The following is a 24,337-nucleotide window of genomic DNA, read 5'->3' as shown; positions in this document are numbered from 1 at the left end:
GTTGTTGACAGCATCCAGTACACTTTAAAAGCAAGCTGAAAGGAGGTGAACATTAGCAGTTTGGCCACATGTACAGTGTTTTTAATCGACTTCCACTTTCCTTTCAAGTGAGCAGTACATGTTAATGCTAAATCTCATTTATTCTCCATGTAGAATGTTTCCTTTGATACACCACCAATAAATTTGGTTGTGAGATGACTCCCATAAAACCCATCTAGTCGTTGGCAATGCAAGCATTTAAAACTCTGCAGACAAAGTTAAGAAAGCTCACGCCACAAGTGGCTAAAGCGCTCACCTGCTGGACAATGTGCTTTAACATCACCCATCTTAAGGAGCCTTCTGCTACAGTTTATAAGGGAATGTAAACAAACCAATTAAAATGCAATTAAAGTAGAGATGTCTCACCGAGAGGCCTTTTTCACATTAATGTAATGTGGAGATTATGGATGGGCCCCTTGTTTATTACCACACTGCAGCTGCTACTGGACCAGAGACTACAGTGTTGCATTCACAGTTCACATTATTCATTGGAAATAAATGCTAGTCTGTTAATGTTATGTTTTCACCACCAGTATATATATATGAGCAGCAAGCAAACATCCGTCTCTATATAGTTTGTAAAATATGGAGTATAGTTGAAACTCACTAGAAATTTAATATCTGCTTATAATTGAAGACTCATGGCCATATACATGTATTAATCCTATTACTTCCAATAGACCACAAAAAAGCAGAAAATGTATCAAATAAACCCCCCCCCCATCACTAATGCAAGGTCTGTTCCGGGTAGACGTCCATGATCTTGTAGATCTCCTTCAAGATCAGCAGGGCTGTGTCTTCAGACTCCCTGAAAAACAAAGGATCATAAACTACTGAAGAGCTTCTAGACTTAAATGGCCTCAGTGCTGAAAATGTAGTCTTGCTCTAAGGAGCTCTGTAGGCATGTGATTTTACAAAATTGAGTAGGAAAACAAAGGAAGAAAATGAACAAGGGTGGCTTGTGTGTCAGACTCAGACTGTCACTTTTTTAAAATTCAAACAAATTTCATCTTATGTAAATTTCATAGGTGTGTATATTATGTATTAATAATTGCACTGTGTCCGTTCGCCACCAGTAACTAGACAGCTGGACTACTGAACATGAAGTGTACATACATACACTCAAATATTAAAATCCACCCGTAAAGAAATCTGGAAAACCAAGAGGTGATGCTTACTTTTGTTTAAAGATATTATAGCCGGGAAAACAATGCAAGGTTGACTTTAACGCATTGTCATAGTTAAGGTTTAAACCCAAACCCAGTTATACCTCCCTTCTCCCTAGAATTCTTGTTTAATGATGTGCATGGGGATATGTGAATCTGTACTGAAATATTCCAGAAAGCGGGTTTGAGTTAAAACCTTAACTCCAAAACCACAGTAAAGTTAGGTTTACATGGAGTTTTCCAGATATATTTTTCAATGTTTGTAATGTGTTTCAGTGTTTGTGTGTGCACTTCATATTCAATAGCCCAGCTGTCTTGCTTAAAGTAACTGGTGGTGAATTGACACAGTGCAATTATTAATAAATACATGTAAAAATGCATTGTATTAAAGGTACACTGTATACACTGTCCCCCAAAGTTTAATGCTTAAAGCACACTTTACAGGACATGTCTGTCTTATTTAGGTTTATCCTTGCAGTCACGTTGCAGCTAATAGCAAGTGGGCAAGTGTAGCGAGAACGCAAAACTATTTCAAAAAATATTTTTCCCACGCTGACCTTTTAGGGGCTCTGTAGATGGCATACAAAATTACAACAAATGGTCTAATGCATTTACAAGCTATAGTGACACTTTAAAATTTGATTGGATTAATTATAGTTTGAATATGAACTTTTCACATCATGTTCGAATGAATGTTTGAATATCGGTTAAAAAGTGACAGCCCTACTGGAGCCACCTGCAGTAGAGAGAAGGCTTTTATTCCACCTGTCTGAACTTTGTTGTATTGAGAGGGGATCATATAAGGCTGAAGACCCCAAACATACTGGTTGCCATGTCAGTTGTATGTGGAGAGACTGAAGCTCTCAGTCCAGATTCTTGTTCCTTCATTCAGACATTGAAAAGGTAGTTAATCAAAGTTAATGTTTCCATACCAGTAACACAGGTGGCTCTGCAGCGCAAACAGGTATTCATTAAAGCTCTCAATGGGCTTCTCCTGCAGCACGTAGTCGATGCGACCACCCCCATTCAGCATCCCAATCTTCACTGGGGGGTCCTCCTTGACAGCATCTGGGTTCTCCACCAACCTGAGAACTATAGGAGGACACGCCAGGTAAATGGGTGACCAGGGCTTCAACGCTAACTAAGCAAATCCTGACATTGGTATCTGCTGACCTTCACTATCCTGCTTTTCTTCCTCCTCCTTGATCTGATTGGCCACCTTCTCCAGCTCTGCTTGCAGCTGGGGTGAGGAGGTATGGGCACGGGCAAAGTCATTTAGTGTCTGCCAGGCCGTCTTCAGGGAGCTGATGAAGCCGTGCTTCAGATCAGAGCCCATGCGGCTCAGGCTCTCCTTCAGCTCTGTCAAGGTCACAGGGGTTAGCAAGCTTAGCTTCAATATAACAAAACTCACTTTGAGAATCAAGCACCCAACATTATTTTGCTTTGCCCAGTACTTTAAACACATTCAGTGCTCTGCCAGTGAATAACAGAGACAGGAAACAGAATTTAACTGCTTCATTCAATATGCAGGAAAGCAGTGTTTCCAAGTTTTCAGTGCAGTGTTTTTACATTCTAAGTGAGGGATTTTTAGGTTGTAAGACAGTATTTTTGAGGGTCTTAAGTTTTTAGGTTCTAAATAAGGTGGTTTTGGATTTTCAGTGCAGTGTGTTCTAGGCGAGTTGTTTCGGGGTTCTAAGTGCAGTGTTCTTAGGTTCTAATACAGTGCTGAATTTAAGAGTCAGTCCCATCTGAAAGGCTGTAGGGGTTTTGTCCATCACAAATGAATCTCTTATGAAAGCAAAACCAGGCCCGATGAAGAAGGTCAGTACCCAAATGGAGCCTCTTTCTCCCTTTGTGGTGAGGAATGAGAACTGGTTTCAGTTCGATGTTTGGCAAAATCATTGGCTCGATCCTGTAAGCCACCGGATCCAGCTATAACGGCACATGGGTAAAAATACTGCAGGTTAATTTGACAGCCAGCAGGGACACGCTATGTGGTTCCACAAGCGGCCTGACTGACCGGGTGGTAGATGTTAAAAAAGCCCTTGCAGGTGGGCAGCTGGTAGTTCTCCTCAATCATCTCCAGGCCACGTACAGTCAGGAACATCCCGATAGGAGAGCCCAGGGCAAAGAAACTCACAGGCTCGAAGTCCAGAGTGTGGTACACCACAGACACCTGAAAATCAATGTGGCAGAGACAGATCGAGTAAAGGAGGTATCACAGTAAAATATGTCTGACAGATAGCTATGTGGCTGTGTACCGGTTACACAGTGGCCTGGCAAAATCCACACTTCTGCCACTATACTAAATACAACAAACAAAAAGCAGCTCAGATTCATCTCTATCAGAGCTAACACACACATACCTGCCCAGTACCCACTTCAAAGTAGTTATAGTCCACATGCACAGAGGACATCGCGCCTTTACCAGGGACCTTCTGGGAGACAGGGTCAGCAACAGCATTTGCTAATTGGCTCTGCTGGGCTGTCGGATTCTCTGCCTCCAGGGCCGACCGGCACTCAGATGTTGCATGTCTCGCTGTCTGGTGACAAGGAGTGGGGGGCTAGGGTTGATACGCTAATACACAGGAAGCTTTACTGTGGAGAAGGCTTGCTAATGGCTTACCTGCGTGGCCATCCGCTCTTTCACAAATTTGGCTATCTTCTTCCGTGGCCCGAGTGGGATTCCCAGCTCCTTCATGTCCTCCATGGTACACATGAGCTTTGAGTTTGAATGAAAGAAGTTCACAAGAGATAATGAAAGGATCCTCAGCCCATCCTATGACCCTCTCAGAGGGGCTGGAACACATCTCTCACCAGGGACTCCATGTCAATCTTTTCCTGTTGAAAAGTGCTGAGATATTCAGAGAGGCTGAGATGCTCCAGTACAGCCGAAAGGTTGGCAAACTCCTCCCCTTCCTGCATAGATCCCTCATCCACCACCTGCTGGGGGGTGGCATCACCTCCCTGTAGGAGGGGACCTGCAACCTACAGGAAGGCCAGAGCACATGATAAGAACAGGTCAGGTTTTTCTTTTGGGTCAGAGCAAATTTTTTTTAATCACAGTGCCACAAAAATAGCATCTGAAACAGAACCGGCACTTATGTTTATGCAACTAGCTGGATTTCTCAAATGAGGCTTAATGAAATCCACACCTGCTTACTCTCCTCCAGGTTTCTGCCATCAGCAGCAGTGGGAGGCAGGAGCGGGAAAGCCATTTTCTGATTGGACAGCAAATCAAAGAGGATAAGAGAACCTGCAAATCAAAGATGGAGAAGCATGAGAATCACGAGGTTCTTGAACAGAACGTGGGGGCATCATACCTCCATACGGACCTAAACTGTGTCCCACCACGGACACGCCTCCCTGGAAGCCAGGGTTCCTTTTCATGAAGAGGGCAAACAGCCGGTTCATCTCTAGAGCCACCTTGTCCAGGATGGTCTGGCAATAGGTGGGGCTGTTGTAGAAGAGCACATCCAGCAGGGTCTCGTTGGTGAAGTGGCGCAAGCGGCCGATGCTGGGCAGAGTGATCTTTTTCAACCGCCTGAGAGGGAGCAGAATGATCCGTCATCATGCCAAGGGAGGTCAACGAAGGAGGATGGTGCTCATGCCTCAGGCTCACCTGTCCACACCAGTGGCATCCCCATGGAGCGCTGTGTGCCACTGCACGGGCAGGAACTCCACACGGCTGATGATACGCTCCTCCTGGGCTCTCTGAAAGTGGCTCTGCAGCAGCTTCAGCGAGACGCTGCGGAAGTCATCCACTAATGGCCGAGACACAGGGGCATTAACAACAGCGGGAGCCCCTGCATGAGCCCCAGAGTTGGCCCCAACCCTGCAAGATACATACCGCACTCCACCACGCTCCTGAAGCGCAGGTCACACACAGGGCCGATCCCATGGACCATGAAGACCAGATGGTCCACCTGGGCCATCTCTCCTGCAGAAGAGCACAGGCTGTCAGAAAACATGAGCAGAGGTGCATCCAAGACGTCACTATAATTGGACAGCAGAGTGAGACGGTGGGCATTACCGTCAGGGATGTCATCGTGCTCATCGTCAATTCCTCTCTTCACCACCCGGGGGCGCGTCTGCCCATCCTGAGTTGTCCCCCACTCGTCTGGCACTGCGGATGGCTGGAACTGAACGATAACCTGAGGGCCAGAGGATGGGGGTATGGTGGTGAAGGACACTCCGACCTTTGCAGTCACGAGCACCATCTGAGGAGCTTACCTTCGGGTTGTGCATCACAATGGTCTCTCCTGTAGGAAATTCCAGCCTACGATGCCATTGGTTTGTGGAAACTGCTTTCTTATACTCAGCCTAAAGAGCAGAAGCACACGTGACACACGTGTCAGAGATAATGTACTGAGACGTGTGGGGGGGAAACCCTTAGCCAATCACATGCTTGTTGCGGTGGGGGCTGACACACCTCAAGCTTGTCGCTGAACTCCTCGGAGTAAGGCACAAAGCGGCTGTCTGCATCGCCTTTGTAGAACCAGGTGCAGCGCCGCACCTCCGTTGGGTCCTCCTCCCAGTAGATAGCGTTCCTCAGGCGCTCATATAGCTGCACATCATAGCGGCCACCATCTGTACGCACCACCACGCTCTCAGGGTCTGGCTGGACTAAATAGTGGAGACAGGAGCGGGGCATATTTATCCCCGAAGCCGCAGGTCACACAGGCAGCAGGACAGATGCGCACTGCCGCTCACCTGAGTTGAATGTCTCCTCTAGCTGAATAGAGTCTAGGATGCTGAATGGAAGCCAGATCTTCTTTGACTCCACTTGTTTGCAGAAGAACCAGTGAGGCTGAATGGGCTCATACACACTGTAGGAATAGGGCATCATGGGCGTAGCCAGCACCAGAGGACCGGCAGTGGGTGGGGCAGGCGGCAACTGTCCATGTGCCTGTATATGAAACACATGCACAGTCAATTAAGCAGTCACACACAAGAGGCAATAAACAGAGAGAGGGAACAATGACAAGCCCACCTGTGAAAAGGGGGGAGCCACACTCTGGTACATCTGGGGAGGCAAGGCCACAGGCACACTCTGAGAATACGCCACAGGTACATGGTGCTGCTGCATTTCCGGGGGCGTCAGGTAGGGATTGGCCCGGCTGCTCAGGGGGGTATGGCGGTATGGGTTGTACCCTTGCAGCTGAGCCTGTGGAGGGGGCAGGGCTGTAATGTTTGAAGGCGAGATGCTCCTCGCCAGTGGGTTTGGGTACACCACATTTCCAAACTGGGAGACCAGAGCAGGCTGAGGAACTGAAGAGCTGGGGGGCTCAGTGGGGATGGACATGGTGGTTGAAGTTGCTGCAGGAGGTGCACAGGACTGCCGACCAATGGAGGCAAAAGGATCACTGCTATTTGTCGGGTTCGAGAAGTAGGTGAAGGTGGCAGGTTGTGAACTAGAGCTTTGGCCCAGAAAACTGTCCTCCTCCCCCACATCTGCAGAATCATCTAGACGCCAGAAACGAGCATCGTTAGGCTTTCACTTTCACAAACGATTTACCAAGACATAATATCAATGAAGGTTTCAAAACATAAAGTCCGGAGATTTTAACGTACTGACAGCCGCTAAAGCCGCCTGTGCCAGGTGTCAGCGGGTGTTTAAATAAGTATTCGTCACCAGATTAGTGTCACTGACACTGTTTTATAGGATAACAGTCCAGGACCGTGTCGTTTAGATTACTCTGCTAGACTTTCACGTCATTCATCCGTACACCGTACCCGCTCCATACAGTTTACCCACGCCATGAAAACGGTTACTAAGATCAGTAGGATAGATGGGGATAGCCAAGGTAACCACACTCTTACTGATACAAAGACTAGACCGCTAGTTATATCTCAACCAAGGGTTACAGCTGAGCTCCCGAAGCGGCTGACGACGCGTCTTACCTGCTGGTAACACAGCCGGACCCGCGGCCTGACTCACAGGTATGAAGGGCACGTTTAAACTGAACTCCGGTGCTGTGGAGAACAGCAGGTTAGTGCTGGAGTTCGCCTTTTTCTCAGCCATTTTCAAGCCGAAACTACACGTAAACCAGAACAGAAGCGACTCAGCGGACCGGAAGTCCGAGGTCAAAGTTCACACATCGCATGCGCCACGCCTCGTCTTCTGCGTCAGGCGCGACGTGTCATGTGCCATCCGGGTCCCTAAACGAAACCGGAAGTGCTGCCGTTTTGATAATTGTTTTTACATTTGAATCCTTTACCGTGGTCTGGTTTCTAGTTCTATAACATCAGTATAGCCGTAGCTTTATGACTTCTTTTGTGGTTTAATACTTCTGCCGGTGTCGTGTGGATTTCCTTCGGTTTCTTCCCTGTTAGGTGAACTGTTGTGTGCAATGTTTTTTTAATTTAAAAAACCGTGTACAACATGCAAATACAGCCAAAACAACCGGGAGTTACAAAGAATACGTAGGCATATATTACAAAAACGGTTCTGTTCATATAAACCTAAAAATTTTATGCTTTGTGTGTGTGTTTTAATAAAGAAAATCTGGTTGTTTGGGGCACATGGTAACTCAGTGGGAACCACTATTGCAGCACCCCTCCAGAGTTAAGGGTTCCAATCCAATTAATTGTTTCTGTGCTGTGCTGCGCTTGGGTTATTAGTTGTACATCGATCAATTCCCAACGTAATCAGTACACAGATCCTAAAAAGAATTACAGAAAATAAAAATTTTAAATGACATATAAATTATTATAATGTTGTCATAAAAATCAATTTTATGTGAATGGCTATAACGTATATAATGTACGTGTGTTCGAATTCGAATAAAAGATGTATTTCAAATTCCGGAACCATTTTTTAATTTACGCTGTGCACTGGGGACGACATATGGTGACGAAATCCCGAAGGTGTGTGTGTTGCGAGCCCAGAACTGAAACACGCGAATATTTCAGTAGTGCACAAGTGTTTCAGTTTGACGGGTACCATAATTAAATATAATGGCAGGGAACGAATGCGGTCAAAATAAATCTGAAACCGGGATTGTGCTGGGGTTTGTGGAAGAAGTGGAGCCTTGGCATTTAAGGAGCTCTCAGTTCCCCAGCAAAGTCGGAGGAAAGCCTGCTTGGTTGAGTCAATCTGATCTACCGGGCGGGTTGGAGCTAGAGTGCGAAAAATGCCATCTGCCTACCGCCCTCCTCCTGCAGGTTTATGCCCCTATTTTGGGTCAGGACAGAAGTTTTCATAGAGCGATCTTTGTTTTTTGTTGTAAAACTCCTTCGTGTTATTCTCGCAACGACAATCGCTGCTTCAAAGGTAACGGGAAACTTAAGTGTGGTTCATATTATGATAATTATTTTCCATGTGTCTGATGAAATCGCATTGTTATCTCAGTCTTTAGGAGTCAATTAGCAAGGAAAAATGATTTTTATCCATACGACCCTCCACCTGACGAGGACCCCAAGGAAAGCGAAAGCGATGCGCTGAAGTCCGGGATTAAGCTTTGCGGGTTATGCGGCTGCATTGGTCCAAAAGTTTGCTCCCGTTGTCATGCGGTCAATTACTGTAGTAAAGAACATCAGACAATTGACTGGAAGGCTGGTCATAAGAATGAATGCGCTGGTAAAGGTAAGGGGGTGATCGTATATACATTGTGTTTGTAATAAGCCATGCACATTCAAACTCCGGTAAAACGAAACACATTCTTGCCCTTTCGTACAGAACAAACCTGCTCAGACCACTTGAATACGTTCATATTCCCGGAGTTTGAATTGGTTACTGAACCCGAAGAGCTGCCAGCAAAAGATGAGAAGCTCGGTAAGACACCAGAAGAAAAACAGGGCCTGGAACTTCACCCTTCCGACGACGGTAGCGGTAAGACTAAGTTAATGTCGTTTGTAGAAAAAAATCCACAATACTGCGCGATGGCACTACTGTAACTGTCAGTGTCCTCTACAGCTATGGAGGAGAAGGAGCTTCAGGATATGGCCATGCATGAAACTGAGGACAGCAAAGTTTTTCAGAAATTTAAACTAAGAACGGCGCCGGAACCTGAGCAGGTAAAGCCTTTAAAAAAAAAAAAAAAAAAAAAAAAGTGCATTTTTCAGAATTACCAAAAACACTTGCTGGTATGCAAGCAACAAAATTCCCTTATTAAATATAGCATTGAGCTATAAATAAGCTTATGTTCTGTGTAATTCTACTGCATGAAATGTTAAAACAATGTGTGTGAAATCCTTTTTTTTTTTTTTTAAACCCCCCCCCCCCCTCCCTCCCCAGGTTTTGCGCTACTGCAGACTGGGCTCTCCCCTTTGGGTATCCTCAGAGCACATTCCCAAAGACAAGGACATACCAAAGTGCACCTGTGGGGCAAGGCGACTGTTTGAATTGCAGGTGTTACACCTCTGCAGGGGAAATGCTAAACTTTCCAGATAGTTTCACATCCAGATCCAGAGAATTTTCTCAGCCATGGTGTGGTTCTGGTAATATGTACATATTCTCTTTGCCCCAGGTTATGCCCCAGCTTCTTAACCACCTACATGTGGACAGCCCTGGAGACAGCATAGACTGGGGCACTCTCTTAGTCTACACATGTGAGGACAGCTGTGACCATGGCAACAAATACTCCCCAGAATTCCTCTGGAAACAAGACATAGGTGGTGATGGCACTGACTAAGGCAGGCTACTCAAGTCATACGGCGATAAAACTGGAAGCCTCATGTTTCACATACTATTTACTCACAAGTGCATCTTCATCTTATGGAATGCACTGGGAGTTCTTCACTTCAGATACTTCAGATTTTTATGGAACAACTTCATGTAAAGTACTATACAAGAAGACTAAGGGAATTTTTTTCAAATTCTAGTCTCTTAACCTTTCCCCTAAAATTGTTAGTATGACCACTTAATGGCACCTGTATGCTAAAGTGAATTAAAAATAATGAATGGCACAGCTGAATGTGTTAACTTTATGCAGTACCACACCGACACAACATGGCTACAACACCATCACTAGCTAAAGACCTTCAAAGTATTTATTCATCTTCATTTCAGTGAACAGTGGCTTATGTCAGTGTACAGCAAACTTATGCTAGCTGGACAGAAAGCACATACACAGGTGACCTAGGAAGGTAACATTTATGTACAGCACTGAAGTCACAGACACATCGGAAACTAAAATGAAAGCAGTTGCAGCAATTGAAGGAGAGTGTGTTGTGAAAGACCCAGTACCTCTAAGGGATGTTTGATTAGCAGGGGCAATTAAAATCAACCCCTGGATGCTGCACAACACATTAAAATTGAAAAGTCAGGTTTTAAACAACTATCGCTTTAGCTCTTAAAACAATTTTTGGAAAGTTGACTATATGCAAATTGCATAGGACATTTGGTTCAACTTACCTTGAATGTTTATGCATTTCACTTCACATTTATGATGTTGATGCAAATTAAGGGCAAAACTGATTGCATAATACAGATAGGCTGCAGCAAAGTTTAACGGTGCTTTGAGAAACAGTTTAACTTGTATAAAAATTAGACATGTACATTTGCAGAAAAATTCTTTGAAACATTCAAAATATTTCCACTAATAAAGGAATGTGGGGGGGGGGCACTGATCTAAAATGCCTGGTGAATAAAAATGTAATGAACTCTACACCTAAAATTGTAGGCTAAATTAAAAACAAAAAGCCTTCCAAGGAGGGGGGGAAATGTCGAACCACATTTTCTGGGTCCAATAGACATTTAAAATCAAAAAAAAAACAAGTCTCCCAAGAAATGAAACGCCATGAAGCCAAACAGGATGGATTGGTAACCTCATACTTCAGGTCCCCCACATGCCCATTTGAAGTCCACGGGACCAGAAAAAGCACAATGCAAGTTCATTGCGATGAGAAGTAACAGTCCAGTGCCCAGCAGATTATGTGGTCTTCCTGAACCCTTTCAAAATAGGATAGATGTTCTCAAAAGCTTCATAGATTTCTGCTCTGACCTTGGCACCTAGAAACAAAGGGTTGACATTTGTAATAAGAGAATTCACCTGACAGGTTTGCACACTAAAGTTTCAAGGAGCAAAGCAATAGCTTCTACATTTCCAACTATAAATGAGTTCAGTCACACTTCTCAGCCTTTTTCATGATATTCTGCTAAAGTTCTTAAAGTAAACCTTGTTTTCCTTACCTGTTAGCACAACTTTACCAGAAACAAATATTAAAAGGACAATGCGGGGCTTGATCATTCTGTAGATTAACCCTGGGAACAATTCAGGTTCATAGCTGGGAGACAAAAAAAGACAGGACAAGATTCACTGGAGGAACAGAAGTGTCCACAAGATGCATGTGAACGCTCATTGTGGTCAAATTAAGCAGCAGGACAGCCTCATGCAGGAGTACCTGCTAAACTGCTGGTGTGTAAGCACCAGGCCCTCCAGCCGGATGGGGAACTTGACATCACAACTTCCCACCATATTCTGGATCTTGAAGTCCAAAAACTTGGCAGGGAAACCCAGCTTCTGTACAACACGGGCGTACTTCCTGGCTGCCAGACGTGACTGCTCCTCACTGTGAAAGCCAGATGCAAGCAGACAGCTGGAATACCACCACAAAAATGAACTAAAAACACAAGGACAGAGATCCTTGAATCCACCATGTGAGGGCCTGTCCACCTTCTCACATAACACTGACACATTCTGTGAAATTGTTGGTCAAATGTGTCCAAAACAGACCTTTTGGCGCCAGTGCACACCATCTTCCCTGAGCTGAAGATAAGGGCCGTCGTCCGAGGTTCTCGTATTCTCATTATAACAGCAGCAAAACGCTATGGCAGAAAGAGGTCAGAACGAGGAATGTGTCTTGGTGTGAGAAATAGACACATATTAAGGCAGTGTTTCTGTACGCAGTCCCAAGAACCCCCAGACAATCCATGTTTTTGTTCACTCCCAGCTACTTGCCAGAAAGTCCACATTTTTGCTCCCTCTCAGTTCACAGGCAGCTTTGCTCCCCCAAAGAAACCAGTTTTCTTGTGTTAGCCCAGCCCAAACCAGACCCTATTCTAAAGGAAATCTTACCTTCGGGTTGTATTCAGCATTTCTGGCACGCAGTGCTATTGTTTTAAGATCCAGTTTACAGCCCAAATTTACAGTCGACACAATATTTCTGCAGTGAAAGTAGAGAAACAGAACAGTTCAAAGAGATTGTTTACTTGAGCTGCTCAAGTAAACATCAGCAACTGCCGTGTATTTCCCAAAAGGGGCAGGCGGCTAAACCTGTAATCATGATACACCAACCCATACTGTGCCAACATTGCCACTCATTTTCACATCACTCCGTCACATCTTGGCCATGAAAGCCAGATTCTCTTACGTCTCTATGTCCCTCACACCCCCACCACAGACAGGGCTGCCCAACCCCCTGGAGTCACTCACTGCAACTGGGGGACGATCCCAGAGCTCTCGGAGGCAGGCGTGGCTGGGGTGACAGGGGTCATAGGCGTGAGTGGGGTGCTATACTGGGGGGTGTTTCCAGGCAGTGCAGTGGTGGTCATAACTGTCTGAGAGTGATACAGCTGGGGGGTCTGCCCCGAGCTCCCTGGGGCGGCACCAGATTGTTGGGACGACACCTGCTGCTGTTGCTGCTGCTGCCGTTGCTGCTGCTCCTCCAGCAGGGAGAGGCTGTTGGTGTTCTGGACAGGCTGGGGGGTGAGCCCCGTGCCATAGGGCATCATAGGGCTGAATATGGGAATGCCTGGCGTCATGGCACCCTGGGGGAATGTGGAATTCGCTCAGTGGGTTTAACAGACTTATTGACTTAGTTTGTATTGACTTGTAAACAGTTCATCACATGCAAAATGCACACTCAGCAAAAACAAGACATTAAAAAACACCAAAGAATCAGTACAAGATTCATTAGACTTTGATGCATTCTGTAAAAATACATCCTGTTTAAATTATTTCTTTACCTTACATGTAAAATATTTAAGTAATTCAAAACCCAGTCGATGCCGTGCATTACGTCCCAGCTGCCTTGCACCGTCAATTAAGCACATTGGCTGACTTCGCACGGAACCTGATGGGCACGGTGATGCTCACCTGCGGAGAGGCCAGTCCCTGGGCGAAGGGCGGTAGGCTGTTATTATGTTCCATGGCAGAAGACGGAAATTGGCACTAACACCAGAAAGGTGGGTTTTCACTTTAACTTTATAACTTAGCACAGGCGACAGTCAATGACCGCACCGCAGACTGTGCTTCAGAGAACTGCAACAGGGCGGAGGGGGCACATCATTAGACACACATTCAACAAGTAAACTGAAGAAAACAGCAGATGAACTGAAACTGAAAATTGTAACCAGGCAGTAGTTATCGACTGTTAATTTATCAATTTCACACTTTAACATTCAGGAGGTGTTAAGCGCAGTGATCTCCACACGGCACAGCCCTTCCATTACATGCAGTTTGACATTCCCACAGCATCCTCATCCAAAAGCGTAGCCGCTAGCAGCGCGACGACCGACGAGCGATACAACCATGAACGACGGCCGCGCAGGACACAGAAACTTACGCAGTCCCTGCCAAAATACAGAGATTATTTTTAGGAAAGGGGGCCGCGGTTCAAACACCCCCGACATGCCCGCATTTCCCACGGCGCCAGCGTTAGCATTAGCTATGCGGCCATCTACTGCCCTCCATGGCTACCGGTAATGTTTACGTCCGACGTAACCTGAAGGCGCAAACTCACGTTGTATGGCGTTTCGAGAAAATGAAAACCCACATACCACAGTAATCTTCTTTCTTTCTTGTCTTCCACTCCCCAACCAAACCCGCTGTTTCTAGATCATACAAGTACAGCCTCAGTCAACAGTATAAAAAAATCTTTGCGCCCCAGAAGGCAGCGCGCAATTTAGTAAAAGAATGCTTCCACTTTAAGGAGTTCGCGCAAGCACTTCCTCTGTCAACCGGAAGTCCGTGTATCGAGGACTTAAAAAAAGCATAAGAATTAAGAAGCTCGTTACCATGAATATTAAAACGTTAGGTATGCATATAATTGAAATAAGATCTCAGAGTTGGCAGGTCCGCGATTTTCCCGCTCGATTGGGCTATTTTGAAATTAAAGTTGCGGGTAGATATGAGGAGGTTACGGGTGTTTGAGCATGTTCCGGGGCAGCGGACTAAAAGGGGGAAAAGTGGCTTCTAAATGCTGAGTAATTTATGTTCGATATTCGCTACATTTAAACCAGCCTAACTGAAAACCAATCTAAAAATATTTCTAATATCCATCCATCCATTTTCTCCCGCTTATCCGAGGTCGGGTCGCGGGGGCAGCAGTCTCAGCAGGGAAACCCAGACTTCCCTCTCCCCGGCCACTTCATCCAGCTCCTCTGGGGGAATCCCGAGGCGTTCCCAGTCCAGCCGAGAGACATAGTCCCTCCAGCGTGTCCTGGGTCTTCCCCGGGGCCTCCTCCCAGTGGGACATGCCCGGAATACCTCACCAGGGAGGCGTCCAGGAGGCATCCTAATCAGATGCCCGAGCCACCTCATCTGACTCCTCTCAATGCGGAGGAGCAGCGGCTCTACTCTGAGTCCCTCCCGAATGACCGAGCTCCTCACCCTATCTCTAAGGGAGAGCCCAGCCACCCTGCGGAGGAAACTCATTTCTAATATTTCCTTGTGATAAAAGATTGTACAGTGTATGTAAAAAAATTATCTGACGGTGGGCGTGTAGTCTCTCTCTCATATATATATATATGTATATACACACACTCACCTAAAGGATTATTAGGAACACCATACTAATACGGTGTTTGACCCCCCTTTCGCCTTCAGAACTGCCTTAATTCTACGTGGCATTGATTCAACAAGGTGCTGAAAGCATTCTTTAGAAATGTTGGCCCATATTGATAGGATAGCATCTTGCAGTTGATGGAAATTTGTGGGATGCACATCCAGGGCACGAAGCTCCCGTTCCACCACATCCCAAAGATGCTCTATTGGGTTGAGATCTGGTGACTGTGGGGGCCATTTTAGTACAGTGAACTCATTGTCATGTTCAAGAAACCAATTTGAAATGATTCGAGCTTTGTGACATGGTGCATTATCCTGCTGGAAGTAGCCATCAGAAGATGGGTACATGGTGGTCATAAACAGTGCTTGAACTTCTGTATTTTCGTCTTTTGGGTTCCGGCACTTTTTTCTGCGTTCCGGTACTTACTGAAACTGATCCGACGCAGCGACAGTGGCCCGAGAATAGACAATATCACAAGACCGATAAAACACTACATTACCCACGAGCCACGACAGTGCCCTATCATATGCATCCACTGAGTCCCAACCAATCGCATCAGCTTTAGCCCTAGTCTGTTGTTAGGCCTACAAGTATCACACTGGTCTGGTTCAAGTTGTTTTAATGGTTTTTCAGTATTCCATTTGTGAATTAGAAAAAAGTAGCCTATGCCTATAGGTTATTGCTTGGAAGAATGATTAAATGAAAATAGTTTTTGAACTAACACATCCTAAAGACTTCAAGCACTGGTCATAAAGGGATGGACATGGTCAGAAACAATGCTCAGGTAGGCCGTGGCATTTAAACGATGCCCAATTGGCACTAAGGGGCCTAAAGTGTGCCAAGAAAACATCCCCCACACCATTACACCACCACCACCAGCCTGCACAGTGGTAACAAGGGATGATGGATCCATGTTCTCATTCTGTTTATGCCAAATTCTGACTCTACCATTTGAATGTCTCAACAGAAATCGAGACTCATCAGACCAGGCAACATTTTTCCAGTCTTCAACTGTCCAATTTTGGTAAGCTCGTGCAAATTGTACCCTCTTTTTCCTATTTGTAGTGGAGATGAGTGGTACCCAGTGGGGTCTTCTGCTGTTGTAGCCCATCCGCCTCAAGGTTGTGCGTGTTGTGGCTTCACAAATGCTTTGCTGCATACCTCGGTTGTAACGAGTGGTTATTTCAGTCAAAGTTGCTCTTCTATCAGCTTGAATCAGTCGGCCCATTCTCCTCTGACCTCTAGCATCAACAAGGCATTTTCGCCCACAGGACTGCCGCATACTGGATGTTTTTCCCTTTGAAAACCCTAGAAATGGTTGTGCGTGAAAATCCCAGTAACTGAGCAGATTGTGAAATACTCAGACCGGCCCATCTGGCACCAACAACCATGCCACGCTCAGAATTGCTTAAATCACCTTTCTTTCCCATTCTGACATTCAGTTTGGAGTTCAGGAGATTGTCTTGCCCAGGACCACACCCCTAAATACATTGAAGCAACTGCCATGTGATTGGTTGATTAGATAATTGCATTAATGAGAAATTGAACAGGTGTTCCTAATAATCCTTTAGGTGAGTGTATATATACACACAGGTGCATGCGCACATTGGCTGATTGCGCACAGAAGCCGATGGGCACATTGATGCCCACCTGCAGTTAGGCCAGTCCCTGGGCGAAGGGCGGTAGGCTGTTTGTTGTAATCAGTGGAACATTTGCTATATATGGTGTCCACAGTGCTGCCAGGTCCAGCAAAAATCTCCAGCTCAAGGTCTGCTTAAAATCCGCCCAAAGGAAGCTGAAACTAGCCCAATATTTGACATCGCAGTATACTGTACCTCAAAGAAATAAATCAGTATTTTGCATGCTAATCACATTCAAATGAGGAAAGGGATGGCATCATACTTTATTTACCTTAAGTCAGAGTAAAAATAGAAAATTCCAATTTCCATCAGCAGAAAAAAGAAAAACACATTAACTAGTTAGGGATGGGAAAACAAACCCTAACCCTTCAGTCCTTCCTGAGAGGAACCATCTCCTCCTTGATGCCCTCCTTGGTAATTATACAAAGTTTGAGTGCATCTCCAGTGTACACATCTCTCTCAGCAGCAGAAATGAAGACATCCTTCACCAGCTGCATGGCCTTCTCCAAGGTAAGCGGCAGGTGCTGCACATTCTCCATGTTCTTGAAACCAATCTGGCAGAGAAATGGAAAAGTACTGACTGAGTGGCTGTTCTCCAAGAAAAGGTGGGACTTCAGAAGACTGCTGCCATACTGAAATAAGACCATGTGTTTGTGCAAAAAGACTGTTGGTTTCCCACAGTAGAGTATCAAACACCACAACTAGGAAAAGGCATTTAGCACTCCATAGCACCCACTTTGCCTATCTATGAGTATTATTTTCATTACAAAAACTACAAACTTCTCAGTGGATTCATTCTGGTCTTAATTAGGGATGAATATTTCAGGCATAATTACTAGTCGATTTCCACCAGTCATTATACGAATAATATTTGATTAAACCCCAGCCTCCCATGCACAGAGAAATGTATATGGAGTGTGGATCAAAATATTTATATTTGTCCATACAAAATGAGAGTACACTTACTGCTGCAAAAAATACATAAAAAAAGTAGCTTGAATAAATTAAACTGAAAAGATAGCTTAAGTACAGTATTTCGACTGGCAATCTCCATATTTTTGACAACACAATCCTAACGATACTTCTCTGGCTTAAAGGCTACTCCATGAATTTATTTCCATACAAACAGAAACATCACTCATTTGCTGCAATAGTATAACGTAAAACATTAAAAGCCGCCTTAAAACGATACTGGAAAATTTGACAATAAATATATTTTGCAAAAGCAAAAAAAGAGTTGGAAATTTACTCCAAATAAACTACAGCAAAACAGAACTTTTCTACCAATTGAGTCTGCCTTTACTGAGAAAGGCAGGTCAGTAGTTCACATTCTGTTTAATCTGCCAAAAAGTCACTACTGGTACACTGACAATTTTAAGAATTTCACAGAACTTCAATTTCAAGAACATTTTAACAGCCAGGACAACCAAAATTTACATATAAAATTAACAGCAGCAGTATAATCAGATTCTCTTACACTTTTTGCCATGAGCTGTGCCCACAAATCATTTGCTTTTGCTCAGTATTGCCTGCATGGAATCCAAAATATTTCCATACAGCAAAAGCCAAATGTCTTCTGGTGATTAGTTCTTGTTCGATTCACTCTTTGTTAAATTTCTCACAAACGCACCACCCTATGAGTGAGCAAGGATAAATGTGATTGGTGGCTTGGACAGCGCATGCAGAGCTCATGCAAAAATAGTGGAGACAAACTTTAGAATGAATATGCCCTAGTCTTAATAGGGTACAGACTGTTGTGAGACATATTCCAAGCTTGTCTTCTGCCTCCTCCTAGTGGCAAAATGCATTTGATTGTTCTATGGATGCTATTGACTACCGCTGAATATGTATTTACCAATTTGAATAAACTGGAAGCTTTAATGAGTTTAGTGTATTTAGTACTGCAAAGGACTACACTGGGTAAGGACCAACCACTAACTTGGGATGGTAGCTCTACCTTGAGCAAAGTAATGTACCTTCTTGTGTTCAATAAAACCATCTGCTCAACAACAAAATTAAAAGTTGAATTACCTGATTGTCCAGAAGCGGCTGTAGCATGGCACTGGCTGAGCCACCAGCCTTGTAGGAGTCTCTCTGGTAGGACCCCACAGGGTCAAAACTGTACACAGCGCCACGCCCTGAAAAGACCACACATGCATCAGACACCATTCCACCCTAGCCAGCTGCTCAAAGCTCAATGAGGACTTGTGTAGTGGGGTGGTTCACAATGCATCGGCCAAAAAGTTTAAAAATTCCAAATGCTTCTGTAGCTTTTTGTTATCTGTGGTACAGAGATTTTAAATGTAAAATAGGACCACATTTGAAGTACATTTAGAGCTGCCTCAAAGCAGTTGAACTTGCTAAAAAGCCTGAAAATTAGTTTATTTATAGATTCCATAACAAACTTCAAATTTGGCCAAGTGCTACTTATTTTTGCATGAGCAAAGAATATTAAACCAGATATTAAACTGATTAGAACAGATACTACACTTGATCTTAGCTAGAAGCAATACCCATAAACAAACCTTAATTTTATTAAAAGGACAGCCATTTTGATTTGTGTGGATACATTTCTTGAGTTTTGTTTCTTTTTTTGTTAACTGAAAGAGCAAAAGCGTACAGTACCTTTGTTGTAATCAGTGGAACATTTGCTATATAGGTATCAGTATTAGGGCTGCACGATTTTTCGATTTCAAATCGAAATCCTGATTTGAAACAACGCGGTTAGCAAGGCGCAAAAAACGCGATTTAGGATATACATTATACAGCACGTCGGACCCAGGGTTTTGGGTTTTGGTTTTTGTTAATAGGCAATAGCATTAGTATACCACTAACCCATCAAAACAACGAGACAGTCAGTAATTCTCACAGCAGCGGAGTCGGTGACCTCCAAAAAAGCTGTAAAACCCACAATACAGTCATGTTTATGTCATATGTTTTTGTGCTTATTAAATTTAAGTGTTTCCAAAGATTAATCCCACAACAGTAATAAAATAAAAGTCTTGCTTTAACATAAATACTAAAAGAATAGATCGCTTTAATCGCTATTACAGTTGGGTATGGGCACGCGGTCTTATTTAGAAAACATACAAAAAGAGACGCATATAATGTTTAATCATTCGTTTTGTATTTGTCAGAGTAACAAAGCAAAGGAATGATGAGCTGCTTCTGTCGAAAACTGCATTTTACTTCTCATTTAAAATAAAATGCAGGGTTGGCAACTTTGGTCAACTGCATGGAATGAGATTTTCTGTTCTCTGTTCTGCACACAGATTTACATGTATGTAAGTTTTATTACCTTGAAATAGTCTGTAGGGTTTGCAAACTGCCGTAACGTTTTTGATGCAGCTAATTTTAAGTTCAGAATGGAATATAGATTTGCCGTAAGATTTCTTGCGTGAGAGTCTGAGTTTGCAACCATGAACACGTACATTTTTTGTTTCACCTGAATTGATTTGTATAGAAAATAACCGTATACAGTTGTTAAAAAGCGGGAACTTCGACCAACATGAAATCACCAATAAACGACTTCTATTTATTCAACATTTTATAACATGCATACTACGTTTAAAAATTTCCAGCTTTACGGTTTCAGGACAGAACAGCCACTCTGTTATGAACATTACGGTTTTTTGAGTGTTATTAGTGTTAATGACAGCAGCTAACAACACAATAGTGCAAACAAAAGGGCTGCATACACCGAAGTAGTTCTTGCTTGGGTGTGGGAAAAGGCGGTTCTAGTTTTATTAGGAGGGTAATAAGCGTTACCTGCAAGATCGCTATTTTTCTTTTTGCTGCAATTGTTTTCATTATTACTTTATTTAACTTGACATCACATCTTTAAATTCTCATCCTTGCATTAGAATATATATAGACCAGTTAATACTGATGGTATCTCATGCTGCGACATATGTTTTAAAATTACTACGCACTGAATATTGAACTGAAGCTTGACATAAAAAATTAAATTGGAAATAAAATTGTAATCGCAATTTCTGTCAGAAAAATCGCGATTCGATATTTTCCCCAAATCGTGCAGCCCTAATCAGCATAATAATTCAAATCAGATGGTACTATGTTTTACAAAGATTGTATGAAATAGGCCTACCATGACTGACTAAAGCCATTGCTTGCTTCTATATCAATCACCAATGAAGTCTTTCTTATTCAAAAAGTCTAACTGATCACCACACAGCTTTAAACATTATTGCAGACACTGGAATTACCACCTTTTCAACGCCATCTCTGGTACTTAGGGCAGGAATTTACACCTCATGCCCTGCTTTCTGATCTTGTTTCAACTGATATCAAGTTAAAGATGGCCTCTTGTCTCATAACTGCAAATAAACCTGAAGCTGCTGAAGAAAGGTGAATCTCATACACTGGTAAAGATCATCTAAATGACAAAACACTTGATTACTCTATCGGACAAGCATTTAACTTCTTTTTTCATATCCTAAATTTCAACAGATCCTTTCTGACTGTGCCCGCAGAGCAGTCATCACATCTGGTATCATACAAATGCTCATTCACTTAAAATTGTCAATGACTTAGCAGAATGTGGCGCTTGCAACCAACTTCAATACAGACTCACATCAGGTTCTCCAGAATACTAATGGTGAACATCAGCCCTATTATAAGCCTGTCCGTATGTCTGAGGGCTCCCCCCAGTACCAAGCATACCCTCTTCATCCAGACCCCCAATGATGTTGTACACATAGTAGGGGAAGAAGCGCCGTCCGTACAGGATGGTGGACAGCATGGCTGCAATGGCACCACTGGTCATGCTCTTGTTGTTGGAGTGCTTGTACATCTGGAAATGCAGCAGCAAGGATGGTTACCGCTCAGCACAGGACAGAGTTTTCACTTTCAGTGTGAGATGAAGAAGTCACCACTGCCTAACCAGTGCGCTCATAGCCTGTCAGAGAGCAGTTTTCACTGCAACTCCCTAATTAGATTACTTATTTCAGGACTTATTGGCGGAAGAGTCCTCATATCTGGGTTTGAACAACTGACTTTATGTCAGTTGTTCAAACCCAGATATGAGGACTCTTCCGCCAATAAGTCCTGAAATAAGTAATCTAATTAGTCCAAAAACCTGCGTACACACTGGCCCTTTGTGCATAAGATTGCCCACACCCGCATAAGATTGCCCACACCAGCATTGGCATGTGGCATGCTCCACTAACCAAATTTAATAAACATAAGGTTACACTGAATACAGATTACTAATTTTTGGGTGTCACAATACACATCTGATTAATATTTTAGGGATTCTACTAATCTGCTTACCAAACTGCAGGTGTAAGTAAACATCCATTTTGTATCGAGAAGCGGGCATCTAGACAAATGTTTATGCCCCTCATCTAAAGGTCTGGTGATTATTGCACATACGCAATATCATGCAGCCCTACTGAGGCCCATGATAAAAAGCCAGAGCTGAAACAGTACCTTGAGTCTGGCATCAATGATTTTAGTTAGTGTCAAGCAGTCTCCATGGAAACCACTACAACCCAGGACTGTTGTGTCTGTCCTGTAAGAAATCAACACACAACCATAGCAAAAAACTTAAACAGCAATATTGCGAACTTTGATAGAAAGAATGTACCAAGACATGTTTAACAACGAATACAAAGTCTTTCCCCTTTATACACCTGGATGTGTATTCATGTTCAGGACACAAGCCTAGTGTTATCAACCCCAGCAGTTACATGAAGCCCATTAGTACCTACTCTGAGAACCGATCAGCCCCAGTCCCTACTTCGACCCCGCCACCCCGCACATGATTGGCACAGGCCGTGCACTCACAGCTTGTAGCACTTGGGCGAGTCCCGGCTGTGGATGGAGTAGCCCTCGCTCAGCCGTGTGTCGGAGGCCACAATGGCGAAGTCTTCGCCGGCAACCGCCAGCACTGTCCTGCGGGGGGTAGACAGTGTTCAAACAGCAGCCCGGCCGAGCGGATCGGCTCAGGCCGGGTGAGGTTAGCCGAACAGGGCAGCGCACCGACCTCACACACATTGTAACCCAGTCATGTCTATTATTCATGTCCGAGACCCAACCGGTTTATCTGAGCCCACACCGCTGGGTTTGTCTCCTTGAGGCAGCAAAAGGCTAATAAGCTGACCGGCTAACACCAATCGGCTAGCATGCTAAACTGCTAACGCTAACCGGCTACAAAGCCGACCGACTAAAGCTAACCAGCCACTTACCCCCCGTTATAGGCGTAAGGCGAGAATCGGCACTCCGTCGAGCCAGAGTGATGGTACTCCTTCATCCTTCCGCCGTTTGCAAACATGGGCGTCGAGAGCATCGCGTCCACTACCTGCGAGCTATTCGAGCAGCTAGGGCTCAAAGCGGACGAAGCAATTACGAAGGCAACGAGGGAAAAACTCGCTGTATCACTGCACTATGGCGGTCAGGAAGCAGGGTTTCGCTTTCGCTGTTCGAATCGGCTCGCAGCTCTCCCTTGCGGTTGCGTGGAGGTACTGACTACAGCGAGCTCCAATGAGAGGACTCTTCAGTGAATACTTTATTATTGTTTTATAATTAGAATTAGAATTAGATTCCTTTGTTGTCATTGTACAAAGTACAACGAAATTTTTGCAGCAGTCCCAAACGGTGCATATACGCATAATAACAACAAACAACAAACACATTTATTTTTGTATAGCGCATTATCACAACGTTACATCGTCTCAAATTGCTTTATTGCATCCCCACCCAAAGCCCCCAGTGAGTAAGCCATAGAAACAAATAACTAAAATGTAAACTGAGGTGTAACCAGAGTACAGTGTAGACACTAGGGGTGGAGCCGAACCCGAATACGGTATTCGGAAAGGCACAAATAATGTGTTTTTTACGAATACTTATTTCGAACAAATACTTTAAAAAATATTTGTATTCGGGAACAAGAAAAACTTTATATCAAAAAGCTGCGTTTCCTCTTGAGACCGCAGTGCATGCCCGGATGAGTGAGTGAGTTCAGGAGTCGGGGGGGGGGGTAAAAGAGGTGACTGACACAGGCTGCTCCAACAGTAACAGAGAAGGCTCGACTGAGCAAAAAAAAGACTTAACTGTCACTATTTTTGTTGAATAGATTTTTGTACCTTAACTGGGTTCCGGAGGCAGTTTATAACTTTCGGGAAGCGGAGTTTGATCGGGAGATTATTCCATTACGCTGCATTATTGACGTCTGCAGTCAGGTGCTCTCATGTTCGCTCTGTTTACGTACTGTAGCTCTGTTAGCTCGGTAATTTAGACAATAGGCTGTTGACAGAGTAACGTTAACGTTTGGTTAAAAAGGTTAAAACAATAGTTGTGTAGTTGTGTCGAATTGTATGCACTTGTAGGAGTTATATGGTACGTTTAAGTTACTCTGTCTACTGCATATCCATAATTATTATAATGGATATAATTAAAGAATACTTACACTATAACGTAAATTAGAAGTGCAACGCAAAAAACTGGATTTTTACGCCTATTTTGAATTTTACTCGAATACAAATACAAATACTTTTCCCCCCTCAACAAATACAAATTTAATACAGATACAAATACCGGCTGCTTTGCACACCCCTAGTAGACACACAACATGACATAAGGCCACTTAAAATTAATAAATTGTTTTACATGGCCGCCCGCCTCAATTTTTTGGTGCCGCCTCGATTTTTTTTATATTTTATATTTTTCAAAAAATCCGTTTTTTTCACCTCAAAAACTGTCAGAGATCGTCAATGTGCCAAACCCTGATATCCTGTGCAC

At 43.9% G+C, this 24,337-nt stretch overlaps 4 protein-coding genes and 1 pseudogene across 5 annotated transcripts; 1 reads left to right on the top strand and 4 right to left on the bottom strand.

The window, feature by feature from the left end:
• Window positions 1–65: 65 nt before the first annotated feature.
• sec23ip (SEC23 interacting protein) lies at window positions 66–7,333 on the bottom strand. Its single transcript, XM_023821572.2, has 18 exons — window positions 7,110–7,333; window positions 6,199–6,671; window positions 5,919–6,114; window positions 5,638–5,831; window positions 5,439–5,528; window positions 5,239–5,359; window positions 5,056–5,145; window positions 4,828–4,969; window positions 4,541–4,749; window positions 4,361–4,461; window positions 4,023–4,193; window positions 3,832–3,927; window positions 3,572–3,748; window positions 3,226–3,381; window positions 3,035–3,137; window positions 2,379–2,564; window positions 2,138–2,297; window positions 66–847 (listed from the first exon to the last, which is right to left on the bottom strand). Exons 1-18 carry the CDS (start codon window positions 7,228–7,230, stop codon window positions 766–768), a joined length of 2,868 nt encoding a protein of 955 aa, XP_023677340.1. The 5' UTR covers window positions 7,231–7,333; the 3' UTR covers window positions 66–765.
• A 52-nt stretch (window positions 7,334–7,385) lies between these two features.
• On the top strand, window positions 7,386–10,115 carry pdcd2 (programmed cell death 2). Its single transcript, XM_023821575.2, has 6 exons — window positions 7,386–8,481; window positions 8,560–8,793; window positions 8,887–9,039; window positions 9,124–9,224; window positions 9,445–9,558; window positions 9,677–10,115. The coding sequence occupies exons 1-6, from the start codon at window positions 8,166–8,168 to the stop codon at window positions 9,839–9,841; spliced, it is 1,083 nt and encodes a 360-aa protein (XP_023677343.1). The 5' UTR covers window positions 7,386–8,165; the 3' UTR covers window positions 9,842–10,115.
• A 70-nt stretch (window positions 10,116–10,185) lies between these two features.
• tbp (TATA box binding protein) lies at window positions 10,186–14,102 on the bottom strand. Of its 2 annotated transcripts, none has more exons than XM_023821577.2 (8): window positions 13,930–14,102; window positions 13,247–13,411; window positions 12,584–12,918; window positions 12,227–12,314; window positions 11,885–11,976; window positions 11,553–11,720; window positions 11,341–11,435; window positions 10,186–11,160 (listed from the first exon to the last, which is right to left on the bottom strand). In XM_023821577.2, exons 2-8 carry the CDS (start codon window positions 13,298–13,300, stop codon window positions 11,081–11,083), a joined length of 912 nt encoding a protein of 303 aa, XP_023677345.1. In that variant the 5' UTR covers window positions 13,301–13,411; window positions 13,930–14,102; the 3' UTR covers window positions 10,186–11,080. The 2 variants fall into 2 exon arrangements, with proteins under 2 accessions (XP_023677345.1, XP_023677346.1); XM_023821578.2 differs by lacking the exon at window positions 13,930–14,102 and adding an exon at window positions 13,716–13,905.
• Window positions 14,103–16,819: 2,717 nt separating this feature from the next.
• psmb1 (proteasome 20S subunit beta 1) lies at window positions 16,820–23,054 on the bottom strand. Its single transcript, XM_023821418.2, has 6 exons — window positions 22,786–23,054; window positions 22,385–22,492; window positions 22,028–22,109; window positions 21,260–21,389; window positions 18,608–18,714; window positions 16,820–17,130 (listed from the first exon to the last, which is right to left on the bottom strand). The coding sequence occupies exons 1-6, from the start codon at window positions 22,884–22,886 to the stop codon at window positions 16,945–16,947; spliced, it is 714 nt and encodes a 237-aa protein (XP_023677186.1). The 5' UTR covers window positions 22,887–23,054; the 3' UTR covers window positions 16,820–16,944.
• On the bottom strand, window positions 18,909–19,087 carry LOC111849055 (U2 spliceosomal RNA; annotated as a pseudogene).
• Window positions 23,055–24,337: the final 1,283 nt, after the last annotated feature.

Source organism: Paramormyrops kingsleyae, chromosome 3, assembly GCF_048594095.1.
Source record: "Paramormyrops kingsleyae isolate MSU_618 chromosome 3, PKINGS_0.4, whole genome shotgun sequence".
Classification (NCBI taxonomy): Eukaryota; Metazoa; Chordata; class Actinopteri; order Osteoglossiformes; family Mormyridae; genus Paramormyrops; species Paramormyrops kingsleyae.
The sequence above is the reverse complement of the archived record's forward strand: the minus strand, read 5'-3'. Positions and strand labels throughout refer to the sequence as shown.

Bases quoted from the DNA above. Each gene is read 5' to 3' on its own strand.
- pdcd2 (XM_023821575.2), top strand. From the start codon at position 8,166: ATGGCAGGGAACGAATGCGGTCAAAATAAATCTGAAACCGGGATTGTG. The intron at 8,482-8,559 runs GTAACGGGAAAC...TTGTTATCTCAG, and splicing joins CGACAATCGCTGCTTCAAAG to TCTTTAGGAGTCAATTAGCA. The intron at 9,040-9,123 runs GTAAGACTAAGT...TGTCCTCTACAG, and splicing joins CCCTTCCGACGACGGTAGCG to CTATGGAGGAGAAGGAGCTT.
- tbp (XM_023821577.2), bottom strand. From the start codon at position 13,300: ATGGAACATAATAACAGCCTACCGCCCTTCGCCCAGGGACTGGCCTCT. The intron at 11,721-11,884 runs GTCTGTTTTGGA...TGGCTTTCACAG, and splicing joins GTGTGCACTGGCGCCAAAAG to TGAGGAGCAGTCACGTCTGG. The intron at 11,161-11,340 runs GTAAGGAAAACA...CTTTGTTTCTAG, and splicing joins TGGTAAAGTTGTGCTAACAG to GTGCCAAGGTCAGAGCAGAA.
- psmb1 (XM_023821418.2), bottom strand. From the start codon at position 22,886: ATGCTCTCGACGCCCATGTTTGCAAACGGCGGAAGGATGAAGGAGTAC. The intron at 22,110-22,384 runs GTGAGTGCACGG...GATTTCTTACAG, and splicing joins TCGCCCAAGTGCTACAAGCT to GACAGACACAACAGTCCTGG. The intron at 18,715-21,259 runs GTATGCTTGGTA...TGGTCTTTTCAG, and splicing joins TGGGGGTCTGGATGAAGAGG to GGCGTGGCGCTGTGTACAGT.
- sec23ip (XM_023821572.2), bottom strand. From the start codon at position 7,230: ATGGCTGAGAAAAAGGCGAACTCCAGCACTAACCTGCTGTTCTCCACA. The intron at 5,832-5,918 runs GTGAGCGGCAGT...TCCACTATTTAG, and splicing joins AGAGGAGACATTCAACTCAG to TCCAGCCAGACCCTGAGAGC. The intron at 2,565-3,034 runs GTACTGACCTTC...TGACCTTGACAG, and splicing joins GAGAAAGAGGCTCCATTTGG to AGCTGAAGGAGAGCCTGAGC.